This window comes from Pleurodeles waltl, chromosome 12 (assembly GCF_031143425.1).
Source record: "Pleurodeles waltl isolate 20211129_DDA chromosome 12, aPleWal1.hap1.20221129, whole genome shotgun sequence".
NCBI lineage: Eukaryota > Metazoa > Chordata > Amphibia > Caudata > Salamandridae > Pleurodeles > Pleurodeles waltl.
Genome location: NC_090451.1, coordinates 587,810,129 through 587,830,549, shown reverse-complemented (window position 1 = coordinate 587,830,549; position 20,421 = coordinate 587,810,129). Strand labels below are relative to the sequence as shown.

General features: G+C 44.2%; 1 protein-coding gene across 5 annotated transcripts in view; it reads right to left on the bottom strand.

Annotated features, from left to right (window-relative positions):
• LOC138268266 (uncharacterized) overlaps positions 1-20,421 on the bottom strand; it is a 237,814-nt gene that overhangs the window by 113,602 nt on the left and 103,791 nt on the right. For all 5 annotated transcript variants that reach the window (XM_069217751.1, XM_069217749.1, XM_069217752.1 and 2 more), the window contains one exon: positions 19,120-19,233. In XM_069217751.1, the coding sequence (XP_069073852.1) occupies positions 19,120-19,233 (114 nt within the window). The remainder of the gene's footprint in view (positions 1-19,119; positions 19,234-20,421) is intronic.

The following is a 20,421-nucleotide window of genomic DNA, read 5'->3' as shown; positions in this document are numbered from 1 at the left end:
CAAGCTGGGTCACCGCTCTGTCTCTCATTTTATCACCTTTTAGTTAGGGTTCTGCAATCATTAGGCCGACTCAAGACTTCACAGTCAGTTCCTTTCAGGAGTAATTTTCAATGGCAGTCTTGGGGAGGAGAATCCATCCAGGTCGGGAATAGATGATCCTGCCCTTTGCACTGGACGATAAGTTTGTAGATGCGGTGGACATCACAATATAGAGGGCCATATTCCTCGCCCTAAAGCCTTTGATTAGGCAAATACTTTTGTTACTACTCCATGCATCATGAATCACCATTTGTGGGAGGTGGTGGCCCCTTGGAGGCCTTTAGACATCACTCCTGTCACAATCCCTACAGTCATGGCTTAAGACACAGTGACTATGCAAACTCTTGGGTCCCCCCCCCCCAGCTCAGTCAGGTGTTTCCAAAACGCATTCTCTAACATGGTAGACTGAAGAGGTTCAGGAGAACCTGGCTTTACCCCTGCAGAAGCTCCAGGAGTTCCATTTTGGGGATTATGCGGAAGATTTAAGTGACCTGTGCTATTACAATAACTCCGATAATGAGCTGGGGCCTAGCAGACCCCGAAGACTGGATGGTGGTGTTAAATGTCCCAGGTTAGATATTCCTACTGATCATGGGGCTTCTGGGGCCAATGGCATGGGTATGGCATGTTCGACCTGGATAATATCTATCAACCTAGGTCTGCTGATTGGCTTCCAGCACCTTGAGTAACCCAGTATGTGGCAAAAAGAATCAGAAAACCTTCAGACGGAGTGTCCTCACCCATGCCTGAATGAAAAAGTTGCTTTAAGATCTGAAACTGACTGTAAAATGGACACCTTAGTTATCAAATTCGTAAAGGACTCTAAGTAGGGATCAGCCATTCCTGGATAAACTGCCTGGACCCATTAACAAAAATATTAGTTATGGCCTAAGGGGCTAAAAAGGCCGTCAATCTAATTTTTCCAGTGCTTTTGTCTGGCTGGGCTCAGAAGGCTATATGATTCCTGGGGAATGCAACCTGTGTCCTCTTGTGTGAAAGAAGGCACTCCCTCCAAATAAATATCAACCCAAAGTTGGGTGAATTGGCCACCTTGAAGGCTGGACTAGTGGCTGACGGGGGTCTTTTCAGGGACCTGATCCTCAACGAGTTAAGCAAGTTTATTACAACTTTCTTGTCTCTAGATAAGGCCCAGTAGTCCTTGAAACGAGTATTCAACAAGCGCGTTTTCTGGAGGGGCCAACAGAGGCAGGGGAGCTGTTCTAGCCCTACCTTTTCACAAGCCTACCAGAGATTTCCAGGCAGCCATCAGAAATAACCGTTCCAATATCAGGACCAGAATGGTTCAGAGGCTTCTTTCAGTTCCATTGTAGAGGTTGCCGTAGAGGAAGTGGAGCAACCATCACCCCCTGGTGGTGTTTCAGGTAAAGAATACCCCATTTTCCAACCAATGATGGGATGTCGTCTCGGTCTCTTTTGGTTTGTCTGGAGGGAGGTAACGGGATGTTTGGGTCTGGCAAATCATCTCAGGTTTCCACATTGAATTCTATGGGACACCAGTACAGGTCATGCCACCACAGCCCCTATTTCATGCCTTTGCAGAAAGGAGTCAGATTGCAGATGAGGTAAGAACCCTTTTGGACAAAGGGGCTATCGTACCAAGTAATCTGCATCCGCAAATGTTCCTCAGCAATCTGTTCTAACTGGAGAAAAGGACAAATGTAAGTGGATGGTGATAAAGCTGCAAGAGTAATTTCAGTGGCTAGTCTACAGTCATTTCAAGAAGAAGGGCCTTTGTTTTCTGTGGGTATTTCTTTTGCTGAACGTTTGGATGGTGAGCCTCGACCTCAAGGACGCTTATTTCACCATCCTGATTTTCCAAGCACATTACAGGTCCCTGCAGTTCTTCTGGGATGACCATGTTTTAAAGTTTGCAGCTCTCCCCTTCAGGCTGTCATTGGCACTTTGGTGCTTCACCAAGGTCATGCGTCTGGTGGTTCAATGGCTACGATCCAGGGGCGTTGTCTAATTATATATTTGGACTATCCCCTACACTTACATCAAGATCACAGGTCGTTCCTCCATCATTTGGTGATTAAACATTCCCTGCTCCAGTCTCTGGGTTTCATCATCAACAAGCAGAAGTCAGTGTTTACTCCTCAGTCAATTTGTATTATAGGTTTCCTGATAGACTGTGTTCAGAAAATGTTAAAGATCCCTCACAAAAAAACTGTCACTCAAAAATAAAAGAGCTGTGATGCTGTCATCCCCCTTTGTTGCTTTGCATGGATAGTGGGCCTCTAGCGTCCTCGATTCAGGTGATCTTCCTGTGTCCACTACACTACAGGGCCCCGCAAAGGCTGAAAGCAGACACTTAAAGGTGGAGTGGAAGAGAGGATTAGAATTTGATTAGCACACTACCTTCCTTATGTAATAATCAAATCTCATGGTGCACAGTTTCGAAGAGGTATGAACTGTCGATTTAGGTAAGTGGACCCTCTAGAGGTCAGAAAGAGAATTAATGTTGAGAAGCAAGAACCCTCACTCACCAATCAGTGGCATGCTTTATCATTAGGTTTATGCTCCTCATCAGGCTCGCACTGCAATGCTCGACAAGCTCAAGGGGGCTGTTTGCTGAAGATCTTCTTTCGAAATCAGGCACCATGTCGACTGCTGTAGACTGTGATGTGCATGCAAGGTAGATAGGACGGGTGAAGGAAAGCTGAAATTAACTGAAGGAACCCCTTATATAGTCCCTTTAATCCTTGGAGGCCTTTGTTAACATTTAAAGCAATAGTACGCCCCTACATGAATCAGTGGCAATTTGTCTGGTCCCATCTGGGCTCTCTCTCTGTGAGTACCCACCGGTAATCACAGAGGGAGAGCCCGAAAAGGGTTACTTTCCAGATCCATTGAGGGAAACTTACATCCACTAATTCTGCATGGTTCACTACACCCCATGGCTTGGAAGATTACTTTCGAGACAAGCTTCAGACCTCATCAGGAGAGCATAGGTGAAATCCACTTCCAGGAAATATGGCTCTGCTTGGTGCTGATGATCCTGTTGTTGCTTGGGAAGGAATGTGGATCCTGTCGGGACAGATTTAGTGTATATCTTTCTCTCAGAAATGCCAGACATACTGAACAATTAATATGTTTAGATATACAATTTCGGCAGGCCATGAAGTATGGTTGGGGGCTCCAGCCGGAGAACCACCTTTGGTGTGCAGGCTGTTGAGAAGAGTTGGACTTTCTAATCCTCCAGAATGTCAATATTCTCAACTATGGGATGTCGATCTGGTCTTGTGTCTCTGCAAGTCTTGGCAAGATAACTTCAATCTATCACAGGTAAAACGACTATTCTTTTGTGTTTAATTTCTTGCAAATGAGTCTCAGATGTGAGGGGGCTAGATTTAACCTCTTGGATCTTTTCGTCAAATGGGGTTACATTCACAGTGTCTAGTAGCAGCAAAACTAGCGTTTGGACAGTTTACTGTCTAGCTTTTCCAGATGACCCCAAACTCTGTGTTGTATGCTGTATTTGAGCGAAAGACTCTCACAGAGGAATTCAGATCTGCAGGTACTCGGCAGTTGCTGATTTCATTGAAAAAAATCTTTTAAACTGATTACCACCCCACGAACTCCAGGTGGGTTTGCTGGGTGATGTCGGAGGCAGGCACTGATACCGTGTATTTTGGAGCTTACTCTTCAAGAGGGGAATTGGCATCTAAAGACTTTGCAGTGGGGAGATGGTTGCAGTACACTGTTTGCAGTTTTATAAGTACTGAATTGGTAATGGTTCTTTTTGTTTGACCAGGTAATGATCAGAAAAAAGATTTCTAATAATAGAGATATGGATCTGGAGTATTTATTTTGCACAAAGAAAAATACGTGTTTTTCCTTGAAGATGGCTTTATCTGGTACCTGCGCTGCCTAACTGGAGGACTTTTCTTCTTTTCTCAAGTTGCTTGGACTCATGGGAGTGGAAGTCCTTCAGTTCTTGTGGTTATTTGCTGTTGGCTGCTGAGCTAAATAAATAAAGAAAGTAAAGCATAATCTTCGCCTCAGAGTCCTTAATAGAATTGGAACTTCCCTTCACATTAGCTAGGAAATTGTGGTAAGAACGACATTTAGTAACAAAACATTATTATTTTTTATTAAAAATATCAAGTGCTCAGGGCTTCTGATAATTCTCACTCGTACAGATGTCAATAATGCTTGCTTACTTTGGAATATTGTCACTCTTCCCACATTCATTGCTTTGAACTATTGCTCAACTACTAATGCCACTTAATTTGGTCAAGAACTCGTTTAAAATATATTTAATTTGTTATGCCAAGAAAAAAAACGCATCAACATTTCATAAAGCAGCAAATTTAAGTTAATCATTTCAATTCAATCACTTATATATGATATGGTGTTGTTCTTTAAGATTTTGAGACAAGTTCATGTAGATGTTAATTTACATACACTGCACCAATATCATAGTTAGCATCAAGATCTTTTTCCACATCCAGAACCAATTATCAACTATATGGGCTGTTATTCTCCTCGTGAAACAAATATATTTGCTAGTATATAAAAAAATGTTCCAATATACTACTATTGAAAAGACCACAGTCAACCCTGGACCTTTTCCAGCTTCAACCACTGCATAGTCTCTACTCCAAACATAAGCGACAAGTTACTTACCTTCGGTAGTGGTCTTTCTGCTGGATCCTCTATCTAACTGCAGATTCCTTACCTTGGGAACACCCTTAGGTGCCAGACTAAATCTAGAGATTTTTATCAGCACTTCTCCCACATGCGATTAGGTGGTACTGTGTGGCTCTGTATTGACTTTGTACTGCACTGGAAGTGACGCCAGAGTCACATTATGCGCAACCCCGACATGCTGATGTTCTTTCTAGACTCTGTCTATGCTGTCCGACATGGAGCTACATAACTTATCAGATGTTACAGTGTGCAGATCTTTAAATTGGGATTTATTATGGATGAAGAAAAGAGTCCATTCCACAGAACAGGAAGTTGGGAGGGCAGTGAGAAGTCTGTGGTTAGAATATTCCCCGGAAAGACCATTGTTGAAGTAACTTGTTCTTCTCATGGAAATTCTAATCACAGGTTCCTCACACCTTGGGAATAAATACCAAAGCAATACCTCCCAAGATGGAGGGTTTGTGGAGTTGCTCAAACCAAAAATCCTGCAGGACTGAATGGGCAAAATGCCCTTTTTGGTAGATCTAGCTATCAAGGCAGTGGTGCTTTGCAAACATGTGGATTGACAACCATATGGAAGCCTGACAGACTTCCAGAATAGGCCCTCTGCATGCCAACATAGAGGTAGCTGCCTTGGCTCTGGTCAAATGAGTGCTCAGGCCATCCCGAGGCTGCTTCTCGGCCAGTGAGAAGCAGATTTTTATACAATTGGCTATCCAACTTCATATTGTCCTTTTCTGCCCTACCTTACCCTTCTTCGTCCCCTTAATCATCTATGTGATGGTCATTGGTACAATCTATATAAAAGATCTTTTGGGGTCCAAGCAATGAAGCTGCTCCTCCTTTTTTGAGGGGTGAGGTACAGTAATATATGGCGGAAGAATCATAGATTGCCCAACATGAAAAGATGTCAATCTTTGGCAAAAATGCCTGCCTAGTCCACAAGAGCGGTTTGCCAAGAAAATGTGTTGTATGCGGGATGAATGGACAGATATAGTAGCTCGCTCATGCGATGAGCAGAGGTTAATGCTATGAGAAAGAATATCTTAGTGTCAAAAAATGCAAAGGATGGCTGTGCACAGGATCAAATGGGGTAAATATAAGGAAAGTGTAAATCAAATTAAGGTCCCACCATGGCATTACAAAAAGTTTAGGTGGAAACATATGGACCAGACCTTTAAGGAGATGCATCACAACAGGTGACTTAAACAAATGTGGCTGGTCGGAGGGCAACAAATAGCCTTTAACAATGCCCACTGCAAATGTTGGCAGGGCTAAAGAACACAAAAAGGAAAACATCCAACAAATTTGTCTGTAATGGGTTTGTATGGCGATGATTACACCAGACCACCAACCTATCCCAGCACCTGGCGTGAACAGTTTTTGTGGATGGACACCTGGACGCTAGAATGACATACACTAATTCGGGAGAGAGACTGAAAGCAGCCAACTGTTGCCACTCAATCTCTGCTCGGGGAGGTGGAACTTGCACAGACCCAGGTACAGGACCCTGCCCTGATGCTGCAAGAGTGGCAACCTAATCACAGGAGGGATGCTCATGCCCAGATGTTCCTGGTACCACATTCCCTTGGTCCAATCCACAGCCACTAGAAGGACTTGGACCTGGTTATTCCTGATCTTTAGAACTCTGAGAAGGAGAGGCAGAGGTTGGAGGGCGCATAGAAGTACCAAGCTCCACTCTCGGCCAATTGGGTTTCAGAGAGAGTGGCTTTTTTGGAACTCCAGTGCACAAAAGTGAAGACATTGAGTGTTCTTGGCAGTGGTAAAAACATTAAGTAGGTTCTACTACTGCTTAAGACACCCTACGCGATCTCCGTATGTAGCTGCCATTCAGGATCCACTAGGCATCGCTGGCTGAGGTAGTCTGCCCTGGCTTTCAAAGATCCTGCCAGGTGGTTCACAATCAAGGACATGCCCTGGCAACTCTGCCGGTTCCAGAGTCCCCTGGCAGAGGATACAGGGCCCCACTCTGCCTTGCTAATTGCAGTTTGACATGGTGGTTGTGCGGTCCGTGATGACCTGGACTAGCCTCCCTTTGTTGAACGTCAGGGAGGCCTTCAACATCATGCAAATGGTTCTCAACTCCTATAGATTGATGTGGAAGCTGGTTTCTGCCGCAAAACACAGTCCACTGATTTCTATGTTTTTCAGAGGAACTTCCCAACCATGAAGTGTCTCACCACCGTCAGCTCTGGGTGGGATGGGGAGAGGGGTCTCTGCTGGTTCAACTGTGGCCAAGCAACCACCATTGCATGCCGTCTGCAGTCTCCTCAGAAACCTGGAATTAATCTGGTCGGTTCTCTTGGTGCTGATCACACTTAGACCGCATAATCAGCTACAGAAGTTGCATGGGTCTTCGGGACAGTTGTCAAGCAGGAGGCAAAAGTCATCCTTACTCTGACTCAGGACTAATGTTGAAACATAGGGATCATAACCCGAATGGCCTGGACTCGCTGAACCGGAGGTATCCAGGATGGCTATGAGAAACAGGAGCTTCTGTGAAGAAGTCCGTTGTGAATTTGGTGCACTGATCAGGAACCCTACAGATGTTAGTACGTCCGCCACCATCTGGAGGTGGTCAACAACTGACTGTGACAAGCCTCCCTTCAAATGCTAGTCATTGAGGTAGGGGAAGACTATCCTCCACATACAAAGATGTGCTGCAACCACTGCTACAACTTTCATGAACACCTGAGGGGCATGGTAAGGTCAAAGGGCAGTACAGAAAACTGAGAATGCTCCTGGTCCACCTCGAACTGATAACACCTGTGGGACTGTAGGATGGGAACGTGAAAATAGGCAACTTGTAGTTCACATTCTACCATCTAGTCTTTAGGATCCATGGCAGAAAGAACTTTGGCCAATGTGTGCATCTTGAATTTGTCCTTTTTCAGGCAGAAATTGAGGGGGTGAAGATCTAAAATAGGATGAAGATCTCTGCCCTTCTTCAGCACCAGGAAATAACTGGAGTAACATCCAGTCCCTATTCGGATGCTGAAACCCTCTCCATGGCTCATATGTCCAAAAGAGCCTGGGCTTTCTACTGTCAAATGGACAATAGGTTTTTCAAAAACTGCTCTGATGCAGGTCAAACATGCAATGGTTCAGATAGGAATGTAGGAGCATGTGTTTGCTGGACCATTTGTTAAGATGGGATGCTCTGTCACCCAGGGGGTAATACATTTTCCTCACTCCAACGGGATGACTAAGTGCCACAGATGGCATGTTTAAGTGGTTCAGTGGAAGTAACGGGGGATCGGGCAGTGCATTGCCTCTGAGGGCTTGTATGTTGTCAGCCGGATTCCCGAGCCAGCCTCGAAAGGACTTGGGGTCTGTTCCTGTGGAGGTGGACCTTGCCATTGTCATTACATCAAGCCCATCCAAAGCCTCAAAAGGGGTGAACATTCTGGGGATACTGCCTTATGGGTGCAAAAAGACTGAGGGAGCGCGCTGTTACCCTGCTTTCCTTGAAGCAGTCCACAGCTGAGTCTCCGAAGAGATGGGTGCCATCAAATGCCTTGTCCAATAGTAACGCCTGAACGTCATTTGAGAATCCCATGGAGCTCACCCACCCATGGCACCAAAGCATCATGCTGATAGCAACTGCCCTGCCCAAGCAGTCAGTGGTGTCCAGCCTACAGGGGATGACGTACTTTGTTGCATCTTGTATTCGTGGATAACCTACAGGCGGCTGGTATGGAAATTTGCAGTGACAATAGGCCTGATCTCACCGACTATATCCTTTGACATTTACTGAATTGAGGCACATTTTCAGTCACAAACACAGACTATTTCTTTCTCAAAAGATTTTCTAGTGGCCTGCAGATTATGGACCTTTTGCTCATTTCTGCAGATGTTTGAAATTTTTGAAGATGCAGTAGGCTTCTTTATGAATTTCCAGGAGCGAGCAAGCATGAGTAGGGCACTCGAAAAGCAGAACTACAGTGTTCTTTTTTGCTTCGCTACTGTTACTAACACTGGCAGATTAGTAATACTTCACAAACCTACTGAGGTAAGCTTATTTTAACAGCAGCTCAGCTGAGTTCATGGCTGGGCCCAGCAATCAGTATCTGCACAGTCCGTTTTTGCATGCAGGATCCCTAGCACAAGGCACTCAATGGCTCCTTATCCCTTATAACTGAATGAAGCAAGTGCATGTGTATTAGGCGGACACAGAAAGGCAACTGAGAGATAGGTGATGGCGACACCTGGAAATCAGAACTCACAAAAGTAGCTGAAAAGAGACATGCGTAAGGGGGCACAGAGCCTACATATTTCACTTAGCTGTTTTCTATATATTCTCCAAAGTTGAAAAAAATACGAATCAGTGCAGCTTTATGCTATTTGTTATTTTTTGCAAAGGTTCAAGAAGTATTAATAAACAAAGTACTTATCTTTGGTAATGCCTTATCTGGTAGAGACTCTATCAAGCAGCAGATTCCTTACCTTAGAATTATTCCAGGCATCAGACTGGATCTGGAATTATTTTCATGAGGAGTACCTCTGGGCTCCAGTAGGTGGTGTCTTTCAGTTCCACGTGGCATCCTCCATGCGGGAGTGACTAGCACGGTGCCTACACAGGCGTTAACCCAGCTCACTGGTGTCAGTTTCTTATAGCAACTTTCCAAGCCAGGAGCGTTGAGCCACGAATAACACTGACCTCTGGTATGGAAAACTAGGGCCCTTAAAGGGGAACAGCCCTGTCCCTATAAATCCATTCGCAGAATGGAGAGGGTGGGTGGGTCGGTAAGGAATCTGCACGAAATAGAGTCTCTTCCAGGCGTTACTGAAGGTAAGTAACTTGCTCATCTAATAGAGAATTCTAGCTGCAGATTCCTTATCTTAGAACAGATACTCAAGCAATACCTCCCTGGAGGTGGGTATGCAAAACGTCCTGCGATGTAAGTGCCCGTCCTGGGATAGTCTGAGAGGGAGTCAGGTGTGACTTCCACACGTTGATAGTGAACCCCAGTGACTGCAGGAGGTCAGCTGAAGTTTGGAGGTGGGAGTCGACAGCCTGGGGAAAGCCCGCCTTCAACAGCCAGTCGTTGAGATAGGGGAAAGATCTGATCTCCTCAGACGAGCTATGAGCACCTCCATCACCTTGGTGAACACTCGAGGGGCGCTGGTAAGGCCAAAAGGGAGCATGGTCAACTGAAAGTGCTCGTGGTCTACCCAGTAGCGGCTCGAGGGCCGCGGAAAAGGTGGGGAGGGGAGGGGGGCGTGCGGGAATAAACATTAAATTTAATAAATACATTTTAAAAAGCACCTCCTCCGCCGCGCCTCTGTCCCTCGACGCCCCTCTGCCTTTGCAGGCACGGGCTCCCAGCCTGCCCTGTGCCAGGATTGGCTTGGACTGTCCAGCCAGGGCGTTCCCAGGCAGACTGGGACCCTGTGCAGGCTCTCTCCAGCCCGGCAACTGAGACGGCCGGCCAAACACACATGCACTGTGCAGGGGAGTGCTGAGCACTCCCACCAAGCGCATGTCACCCCGTGGCACCGCCCCTTTTAAAGAAAACAATAATAAGCATGGTTTATTATCGTTTTGTTTAACAGGTTTTGCAGCTGCCGCTGCTGGCGGGGGGGAGGCTCCTCCACCCAAACGGAGGAGCCGCCACTGGGTTTACCATGAACCGCAAGGAACGCCTGTGAGCATCCAGGACGGGAATTTGAAAGTAGGCATTCTGCAATTCCAATGCTACCATCCATTCTCCTGGGTCCAGGGCAGACAGGACTTGAGTGAGCATTAGATTTAGATTAGATTTCTTTTTTGAGGAAGAAATTTAGAGGCGCAGGCCTAGGATAGGGTGAAAGCCTCTGCCCTTCGTGGGCATCAGAAAGTAGTGGGAATAGCAACCAAAACCTACTTCGGGTTGCGACACCGTCTCTATAGCTCCCTTGGCCATGAGAGCTGTAACTTAGTGGTGCAGCAAAGTGAAATGGTCCTCAGTCTTGCAAAAAACTTTGCACCTTTCTAACTTGGTGTGTATGGCACTGTAGAAATCCTATGCTTAAAAACTTTGGTAGAAAAACAGACATTTGAAGTGAGCAGATTCAGAGTGTCGCTGGTGTTGTAGGGTGCTCTACGCAGGAGGTGCTCTGCAACTAAACTAGGGAACTACTCACAGTTCTCTGCTTCTTTTTAGCATGTGTATGTATATGGAAAATGTCACTTACCCAGTGTACATCTGTTTGTGGCATTAGTCGCTGCAGATTCACATGCTGTGCACATCCCGCCATCTGGTGTTGGGCTCGGAGTGTTACAAGTTGTTTTTCTTTGAAGAAGTCTTTTCGAGTCACGAAACCGAGGGACTCCTCCCATTTCGACTCCATTGCGCATGGGCATCAACTCCATCTTAGATTGTTTTCCCCGCAAAGGGTGAGGTAGGAGTTGTGTATGTTAGTAATAGTGCCCATGCAATGGAGTGAATATGTATGTACATAATGAAGTTTAAAGTAATATATTTACAAATTTACAAATGTTCAAGATCAACTTCTAAAACGGCTACAGGCTCCCGGGGAGGCGGGTAGGCGCATGTGAATCTGCAGCGACGAATGCCACGAACAGATGTACACTGGGTAAGTGACATTTTCCATTCGATGGCATGTGTAGCTGCAGATACACATGCTGTGTATAGACTAGTAAGCAGTTATCTCCCCAAAAGCGGTGGTTCAGCCTGTAGGAGTTGAAGTTGTTTGAAACAATGTTCGTAGTACAGCTTGACCTACTATGGCTTGTTGTGAAGTTAACACATCTACACAGTAGTGTTTGGTAAATGTATGAGGCGTAGACCATGTTGCTGCCTTACATATTTCGTTCATTGGAATATTTCCTAGAAAGGCCATGGTAGCACCTTTCTTTCTGGTTGAGTGTGCCTTTGGTGTAATAGGCAGCTCTCTCTTTGCTTTAAGATAGCAGGTTTGAATACACTTAACTATCCATCTAGCAATGCCTTGTTTTGAAATTGGATTTCCTGTATGAGGCTTTTGAAAGGCAATAAATAGTTGTTTTGTTTTTCAAATTAGTTTTGTTCTGTCAATGTAGTACATTAGCGCTCTTTTGATGTCTAATGTATGTAGTGCTCTTTCAGCTACAGAATCTGGCTGTGGGAAGAACACTGGTAATTCTACCGTTTGATTCAAGTGGAACGGTGAGATAACTTTTGGTAAAAATTTTAGATTTTCCGTAGAACTACTTTATTCTTGTGTATTTGAATAAATGGTTCTTGTATGGTAAATGCTTGAATTTCACTCACCCTTCTTAGAGATGTGATGGCAATCAAAAATGCAACTTTCCACGTTAAGTATTGCATTTCACAAGAGTGCATGGGCTCGAAAGGCGGACCCATGAGTCGTGTTAAGACAATGTTGAGGTTCCATGAAGGAACTGGTGGTGTTCTTGGTGGTATAATTCTCTTTAGTCCTTCCATAAATGCTTTTATGACTGGTATCCTGAATAATGAAGTTGAGTGGGTAATTTGCAGGTAAGCTGAAATTGCAGTAAGATGTATCTTGATGGAAGAGAAAGCTAGTTTTGACTTTTGCAAATGTAGTAAGTATCCTACTATATCTTTTGCAGATGCGTGTAAGGGTTGAATTTGATTATTATGGCAGTAATAAACAAATCTTTTCCACTTATTTGCATAGCAGTGTCTAGTGGTAGGCTTCCTAGCTTGTCTTATGACCTCTATACATTCTTGTGTGAGGTCTAAGTGTCCGAATTCTAGGATTTCAGGAGCCAAATTGCTAGATTCAGCGATGCTGGATTTGGATGTCTGATCTGTTGTTTGTGTTGTGTTAACAGATCTGGTCTGTTTGGTAGTTTGACATGAGGTACTACTGAAAGGTCTAGTAGTGTTGTGTACCAAGGTTGTCTTGCCCATGTTGGTGCTATTAGTATGAGTTTGAGTTTGTTTTGACTCAACTTGTTTACTAGATATGGAAGGAGTGGGAGAGGGGGAAAAGCGTATGCAAATATCTCTGACTAGTTCATCCATAGTGCATTGCCCTGAGACTGATATTGTGGGTACCTGGATGCAAAGTTTTGGCATTTTGAGTTTTCCTTTGTTGCAAATAGATCTATTTGTGGTGTTCCCCAAATTTGGAAGTAAGTGTTCAGTATTTGGGGGTGAATCTCCCATTCGTGGATCTGTTGGTGATCCCGAGAGAGATTGTCTGCTAACTGATTCTGAATTCCTGGAATAAATTGTGCTATTAGGCGAATGTGGTTGTGAATCGCCCAATGCCATATTTTCTGTGTCAGGAGACACAACTGTGTCGAGTGTGTCCCTCCCTGTTTGTTTAGGTAATACATTGTTGTCATGTTGTCTGTTTTGACAAGAATGTATTTGTGGGTTATTATGGGTTGAAATGCTTTCAGCGCTAGAAATACCGCTAACAGTTCTAAGTGATTTATGTGAAACTGTCTTTGCTGTATGTCCCATTGTCCTTGGATGCTGTGTTGATTGAGGTGTGCTCCCCACCCTGGCATGGAAGCATCTGTCGTTATCACGTATTGTGGCACTGGGTCTTGGAAAGGCCGCCCTTGGTTTAAATATATACTGTTCCACCATTGAAGCGAGATGTATGTTTGGCGGTCTATCAACACCAGATCTAGAAGCTGACCCTGTGCTTGTGACCATTGTGATGCTAGGCACTGTTGTAAGGGTCGCATGTGCAACCTTGCATTCGGGACAATGGCTATGCATGAAGACATCATGCCTAGTAGTTTCATTACTATTTTGACTTGTATCCTTTGTTTTGGATACATGGCCTGTATTACTTTGTGAAATGTTTGAACTCTTTGTGGACTTGGAGTGGCAATCCCTTTTGCTGTGTTGATTGTTGCTCCTAAGTATTGCTGTGTTTGACACGGCAGAAGGTGTGACTTTGCGTAGTTGATTGAGAAACCTAGTTTGTGTAGGATTTCTATGACATATTTTGTGTGTTGTGAACACCGTCTTAGCGTGTTGGTTTTGATTAACCAATCGTCCAGGTACGGGAACACATGTATTTGCTGCCTTCTGATATGTGCAGCTACTACTGCCAGGCATTTTGTAAAAACTCTTGGCGCAGTTTTTATTCCGAATGGCAACACTTTGAATTGGTAATGTATCCCTTGGAGTACCTTAGGTACTTTCTGTGTGAAGGATGTATTGGTATATGGAAATATGCATCCTTTAAGTCTAGTGTTGTCATGTAGTCTTGTTGTTTGAGCAGTGGGATTACGTCTTGTAAAGTAACCATGTGAAAGTGGTCTGATTTGATGTAGGTATTTAATGTTCTGAGATCTAGTATAGGTCTGAGACTCTTGTCTTTTTTGGGTATTAGAAAGTACAGTGAGTAAACTCCTGTGTTTAATTGTTGTCTTGGTACTAATTCTATTGCTTCTTTCTGTAGCAATGCCTGAACTTCTAGTCCTAGAAGATCTATATGTTGTTTTGACATACTGTGTGTTTTCGGTGGGACGTTTGGAGGGAATTTGAGAAAATCTATGCAATAACCATGCTGGATAATTGCTAAGACCCAAGAGTCTGTTGTTATTTCCTCCCAATGTGCGTAAAACTTGGTTAGTCTCCCCCCCACAGGTGTTATGTGTTGGGGATTTGTGACCTTAAAGTCACTGTTTGTTTGGAGGAGTTTTGGGACTTTGGAACTTTCCTCTATTTTTTTTTAATTGTCCTCCTCTATATTGTCCCCGAAAACCTCCCCGCCGATACTGGCTCTGGTAAGTGGGCTTTGTTTGTGAGGTTGTGGCTTCTGTGGTCTGCCCTCGAAACCCCCCTCGAAATTGTGTCTTTCGAAATGTGCCTCTGCTCTGCGGGGAGTAGAGTGCGCCCATGGCTTTGGCCGTCTCAATGTCTTTCTTAAGTTTTTCTATCGCAGTGTCCACCTCCGGCCCAAACAACTGCTGTCCGTTGAATGGCATATTCAGCACAGCTTGCTGTATCTCTGGTTTAAATCCTGATGTACGCAGCCATGCATGTCTCCTTATTGTTACTGCTGTGTTGACAGTTCTAGCAGCTGTGTCTGCAGCATCCATTGCTGACCGTATCTGATTATTAGAGATACTCTGTCCCTCTTCTACCACTTGCTGCGCTCTTTTTTGGAACTCTTTTGGTAAATGTTCAATAAAGTGTTGCATCTCATCCCAATGGGCCCTATCATATCTGGCTAACAAAGCTTGCGAATTAGCAATGCGCCACTGGTTTGCTGCCTGTGCCGTCACCCTTTTGCCTGCAGCATCGAATTTTCTACTTTCTTTATCTGGAGGTGGTGCATCTCCTGAAGTATGTGAGTTGGCTGTTTTGCGCGCTGCTCCCACTACAACAGAGTCTGATGTTAGCTGTTGTGTGATGTATACTGGGTCTGTTGGTGGCGGTTTATATCTTTTATCTACTCTTGGAGTAATGGCTCTCCCTTTGACAGGCTCCTCAAACACTTGTTTGGAGTGTTTGAGCATTCCGGGTAACATCGGAAGACTCTGATATTGACTGTGTGTAGACGACAGTGTATTAAAAAGAAAGTCGTCTTCAATGGGTTCTGAATGAAGGCTGACATTGTGAAATGCCGCAGCTCTCGATACCACTTGAGCGTAGCCTGTATTATCCTCTGGTGGCGATGGTCTTGCTGGATAGCATTCAGGGCTATTATCTGACACTGGTGCGTCATAAAGGTCCCATGCGTCAGGGTCATCTTGACTCATTCCCGTATGAGTTGGGGATTGCATCATTGGTGGAGTGGCTACAGGTGATGGTTGCGGAGAGTGATGTGGGGATGGTGGTGGTGTTACTTGTCTAGCCACCTTTGCGTGTGGCTGTTTGTCCTTGTCTTGGAAGGCAAGTTTACGTTTTATTTTGATTGGAGGAAGAGTGCTTATCTTCCCAGTATCTTTTTTAATAAAGAGCCGCCTTTGTGTGTGATCTGGCTCTATTGTCTCTAATTCTTGTTCAAATCTGTGTGTCTTCATTTTTGAGGACAGTCCTTGTTCCTCTGAATAGGAACTTATTTTCGGTTCTGAGGCCGGATGTTTCGGTACCGAAACATTTTCGGCTGCTTTTTTCGGCTCGGATGAAACCTTCTTTACTTTCGGCGTCGTGCCCTCTCGGTGCCGACTCATTTCGGTGCCGCTGTCTCGATGCCGAATCTTCTCGGAGCCACTATCTCGGGCCTGAGATTGCTGTGTGCCGGTATCTCGACCGGGGTCGGATGACTTCGACACCAGCTCGCCCTTTTTCGGTGCCGATGGACGGTCACCTATTTTTCGGGTTAAGCCATGGCCTGTTGGCGGTGGCGTCCCCTGGGCTTTAGCGGTCTTCTCGTGAGTTCTTTGCTTCGACGTCTTACTCACGGTTTTCGGCGTTTCTTCGGGATCAGACCAGGTGTTGATCTGTATATGGATACTTGTTATGGCATTTTGGACAGAAGCGGAATGGGGTCCGTTCCATTAGCCTTGAAGAGACACGTGGCCGGGCCGACCAGGCCCCGACGGGGATCGAAAAAAAACCCGAAGGGCCACCGGAGCTCTTCTTAATTCGGTGTCGATTTGTTGTAACTAACCCGATACCGAACGCAAACAATACCGACGATTTTTCCGAGATTCTAACTAACTTTCCGACCCGAAACTCGGAGCGAAAAGGAACACGTCCGAACCCGATGGCGGAAAAAAAACAATCTAAGATGGAGTCGACGCCCATGCGCAATGGAGTCGAAATGGGAGGAGTCCCTCGGTCTCGTGACTCGAAAAGACTTCTTCGAAAAAAAACAACTTGTAACACTCCGAGCCCAACACCAGATGGCGGGGTGTGCACAGCATGTGTATCTGCAGCTACACATGCCATCGAACATATATATATATATATATATTATCACTGAAAAAAACAAAGGTTATAGGGACGTTATAGTTAGGTTCAGACTTTACACACAAAACAACATAGAAATTCAGCAGTTATATTTATCTCAAGAAATTATAAATAGTGCCCCAACCATGCACACTTTTCTCATCAATAATTTTATTGCAAATGTTGCAGTGATATTATCAATGATGTCAAGGAAGTTGGCATGATGGATGTAATATGTGGGGTAATTAGCCATGCATGGCAAGGGCACGAGTTATAGTTACCTGAGGCACGAGTTATAGTATAACTATAACTGCTGAATTTCGATGGTTTTGTGTGTGTAAACTCCGAACCTAACTATAACGTCCCAGTAACCTTTATATTTTTAATGAATTTCTATGTTTTTTTAAATTCTATTTCCTAACTTTAATGTCCCTGTAAACGTTGTCTTTTCAGTGAATTCCTATGGTGTTTTAATGTTATTTTCTAACTAAAACGTCCCTGTAAACAGCACGCTCATTCATTCATTCATTCACGGAATACATATATAATTGGAACATAACGCACCCTTTCTGAAATAATCAGAACATCTTATTTCATTCATTTTAAGTAATGATCCTCTTTCTAAGTACCTGGATGCTCACTTGTTTTACTGCATTAGGTGTTGTTTTGAGCCATGTGGACCGTAGAAAGAGAGAGAGTTTGTGTGTGGTTGTGGGTGCGGTGAGATAGGAAAAGAGAGATAGAAGCGATGATCTGCGAGACATGGCAAAAGAGCCAGACATAAATAGGGGAGAGGAAGAGAGAAAGGGGGACCGAGGCAGAGAAAGAGGGTGATGACTTTAACAAGACAAAGAGAGAGATATAGTGAGAGAGAGATGCTTGAGTCATGTGGTTGCTGCCTCTGTTCTTCTGAGACCCTGGAGCATATGCCTGCATCTCTCACCCCCTTATTTACCTGTCAGACATTGGCTTACTTGGCATTTTGTCAGTGTGGAATCCGTCCTCCGCCGCCCCTGTTTTCCGAGACTGCAGACACCTAAGTGGCACACTAGTCACCAAGGCAGAGCACAAAAAAATGGACCCAGCGGCAGTGATGCACCTGATTCAATTAACATTAGGATACAAGCAGTGTAGATTTAGAAGTACGTAGTGCCTACAATAAAGTAGTTTGCAATTAATGTCTTTATTCTGTACAGTTTTTGAGTTTTCAGCAAATTATTTGCGTATTGTGCCACAGTCCTTATATTAGACTTATAGCCTGCTGCAGCGGGCTATACCGGCCATTAAAGGCCTGCACAAGTTTTAAGAAGGGAGTGAGAGCCTTTAATTGCACGTATAGGCGCTACATTCTGCCCCTAGAGGTCAGAATGTTCTAATTACTAAAACAAAGGCCTCTTGGAGCCCGAGGAGGTTAAAATCCCCTCGGGCTTCAAGAGGCCTTTGTTGACAGCAATAGCTGTGAACAACAACATTGGAATGTTTAGAGTTCCCGGCTTCTACAGGCCATTAGAAGCCCGGAGTACTCCATTGTCTTCAATGGAGCTCCCAAAATTCAATGTTCTAATTGAAAGTGGCTTACCTAGATAACGTTCACATCTCATCCTACACAACCAAGTTGAGGTTGTCTTAGAATCCAACAATACGGTATAGAGTATTGAGATGACCGTTCTTGGTCCGGTTATTTTTTAAGTTAAAATACTGCTCCACGCACCTGTGGGTGCAATTCTGTGACCTTCTTTTAAGAGTGGTGCCCTCCTAATATTTACTAATTCATTATTTTTTTTTATTTTTTTTAAATTGGCATTCATCAAATGTGTTTTATTAAATGGTTCCTTGGAGAAATGGCACAGAAAAGTGTCCTTAAAAACTGCACTATAGTTTATCAACCTTCATCTGTTTTTTAAATATTGCTCAAATTTTTGGGTGAACATTTTTTTGAAAGCAAAGAAACAGGACAGTAGTTTAACAAATTTGTCCACACCACCGATCCGTTTTTTTCAAAATGCAAATACTTTTTGGGTACATTTTATTTTGAACTCAAACACCAATCTTGCTTCCATTCTTCATCATGTATTTGCGTACTATGCAGAAGCATTATAAACAGCTACAAATAGTTACATGTTGTAAAAATCTTTATATCGGACACTGTCAGTAGAGCAAACTAAACTCACAGTAACTATTTTCCCTAAGACCATTCACCCTATCAGTAAAGGTTTTGTGTTAATTTGTTAATCGTATATACAAGTTTGAACACCTTATGTATTGGAATATATATCGTGCCTTAGCAGCAGAAAACAATACTCTTTCCCACAACCACACTGTAACCCGACAGCTAAGGGGCTTGTGCTGTAAGGGTAGGGACTACTTACAAACAGCACGACATGATTTTGAAGACTGGTTCTCTTTGACCCCCAAACATTATGTCCTGGGAGTGGGGTCATAGAATTCTCCACCCGTCCACATTCATGAGGTTCAGCAACTATCCCTTGGTGAATAACAGCCCCAATTTGCAATGTAATTCCCTAATGGAAATCTTCAGACTTACTTGCTATAGGAACCTTTCGAGCTTTGCGTTCTCCAGAGTTTGGTGGGTCCATTACATACAATTTATGAGCCTCCTTAATTCTAAACAGAATGTCAGGCTTCACTTCCTGTGAACCTGTAACAAAGTAAAAACGCATTTATTTTATTTATTCACCAATTTGAATGTGCATTTAACTTTTAGAGAAACTTGGTCAACTGAAGAATTGCAAAAAAGGCACGAAATGGAGCACAGGGAAGGGATAGGGGGCCAGGAAAGACAGAGTAAGTAGTCAGAAAGAATGTTTTGAAGGCACTACTGGTTGGGGACATATTGTTTTAAATCTCCAGTAACTCTTGATAGTCTGACCCACATATAGAATGCATGGAAACGTGAGGTAAGGTAGCTTTAAAGCTGCTGGGGAACAGGCCATTACTGAAGAGGGTAGGCAGCCTCTGTCCCTGCTCTGTCAACATCATCCAAGCGTGCTGCCCTAGCACAATGCCCTGTCAATGGACATAACAATTCTATCAGAGTGTGTGTTTTGACGTCCCTAAACCATCCTAAGTCATCTGTGGCATAGACTGATGCATATTTTCTAGAAGACACAGGTGCTCCTCTGGCCAGCTCCCTAGGAACATAATTATAGCACAGCAAGAGGCAAAAACCAACGGAAAGACGGATTACTGACCTGCCTGAGGCAAAATAATTTCTGCCTAGAGCATCCAGTTTCTTTAATTTCCTGATGCGGTAAGGGGGAATGGGATGTCAAGAAGCTAGGGGCTCTGTTGTGTATTTCCTCGGTATCTATCATACTGTCCGGGGTATCTGTCACCTTATTAGCCTCTGCAGAGAAAACCAAAGAACTACTAGATGGACACAAAGAGACAAAAACAAGCAGGTGCTTTGCAAATCCTGGAAGAAACGAGCACTAGTTTTGGTCAGGCTCGCTCTCCATACTAATATCCTAGTGGTCTCATGGCCGGCTCTAGCACATATTCATTGGAACAAGATCTTTGGGAGGCCCATCTCAACACAACAGCTAGGCCTAAGATGTAAGGTGCTTCAAAGGTTTATTGGAGATCACATATATTTGGGACCTCATTATCTCAGTGCTTTAAGAGAAATGGTTTAAAGGTGGAAAAGACTTCCAGAAGACAGTTGTGACTCTACAAGAAGGCCACACCCACCAATATGTGTCAGTGATAAAGTTCCTGCATTTATGAATGTGCTGTCTCTACCTTTGCTGATTTTGTACATCTTTCATACTTCCTGGGCAGCTTCTCTTCTGGGGCTTTACTCTACGTCTAAATCCAGAGTAGGGTG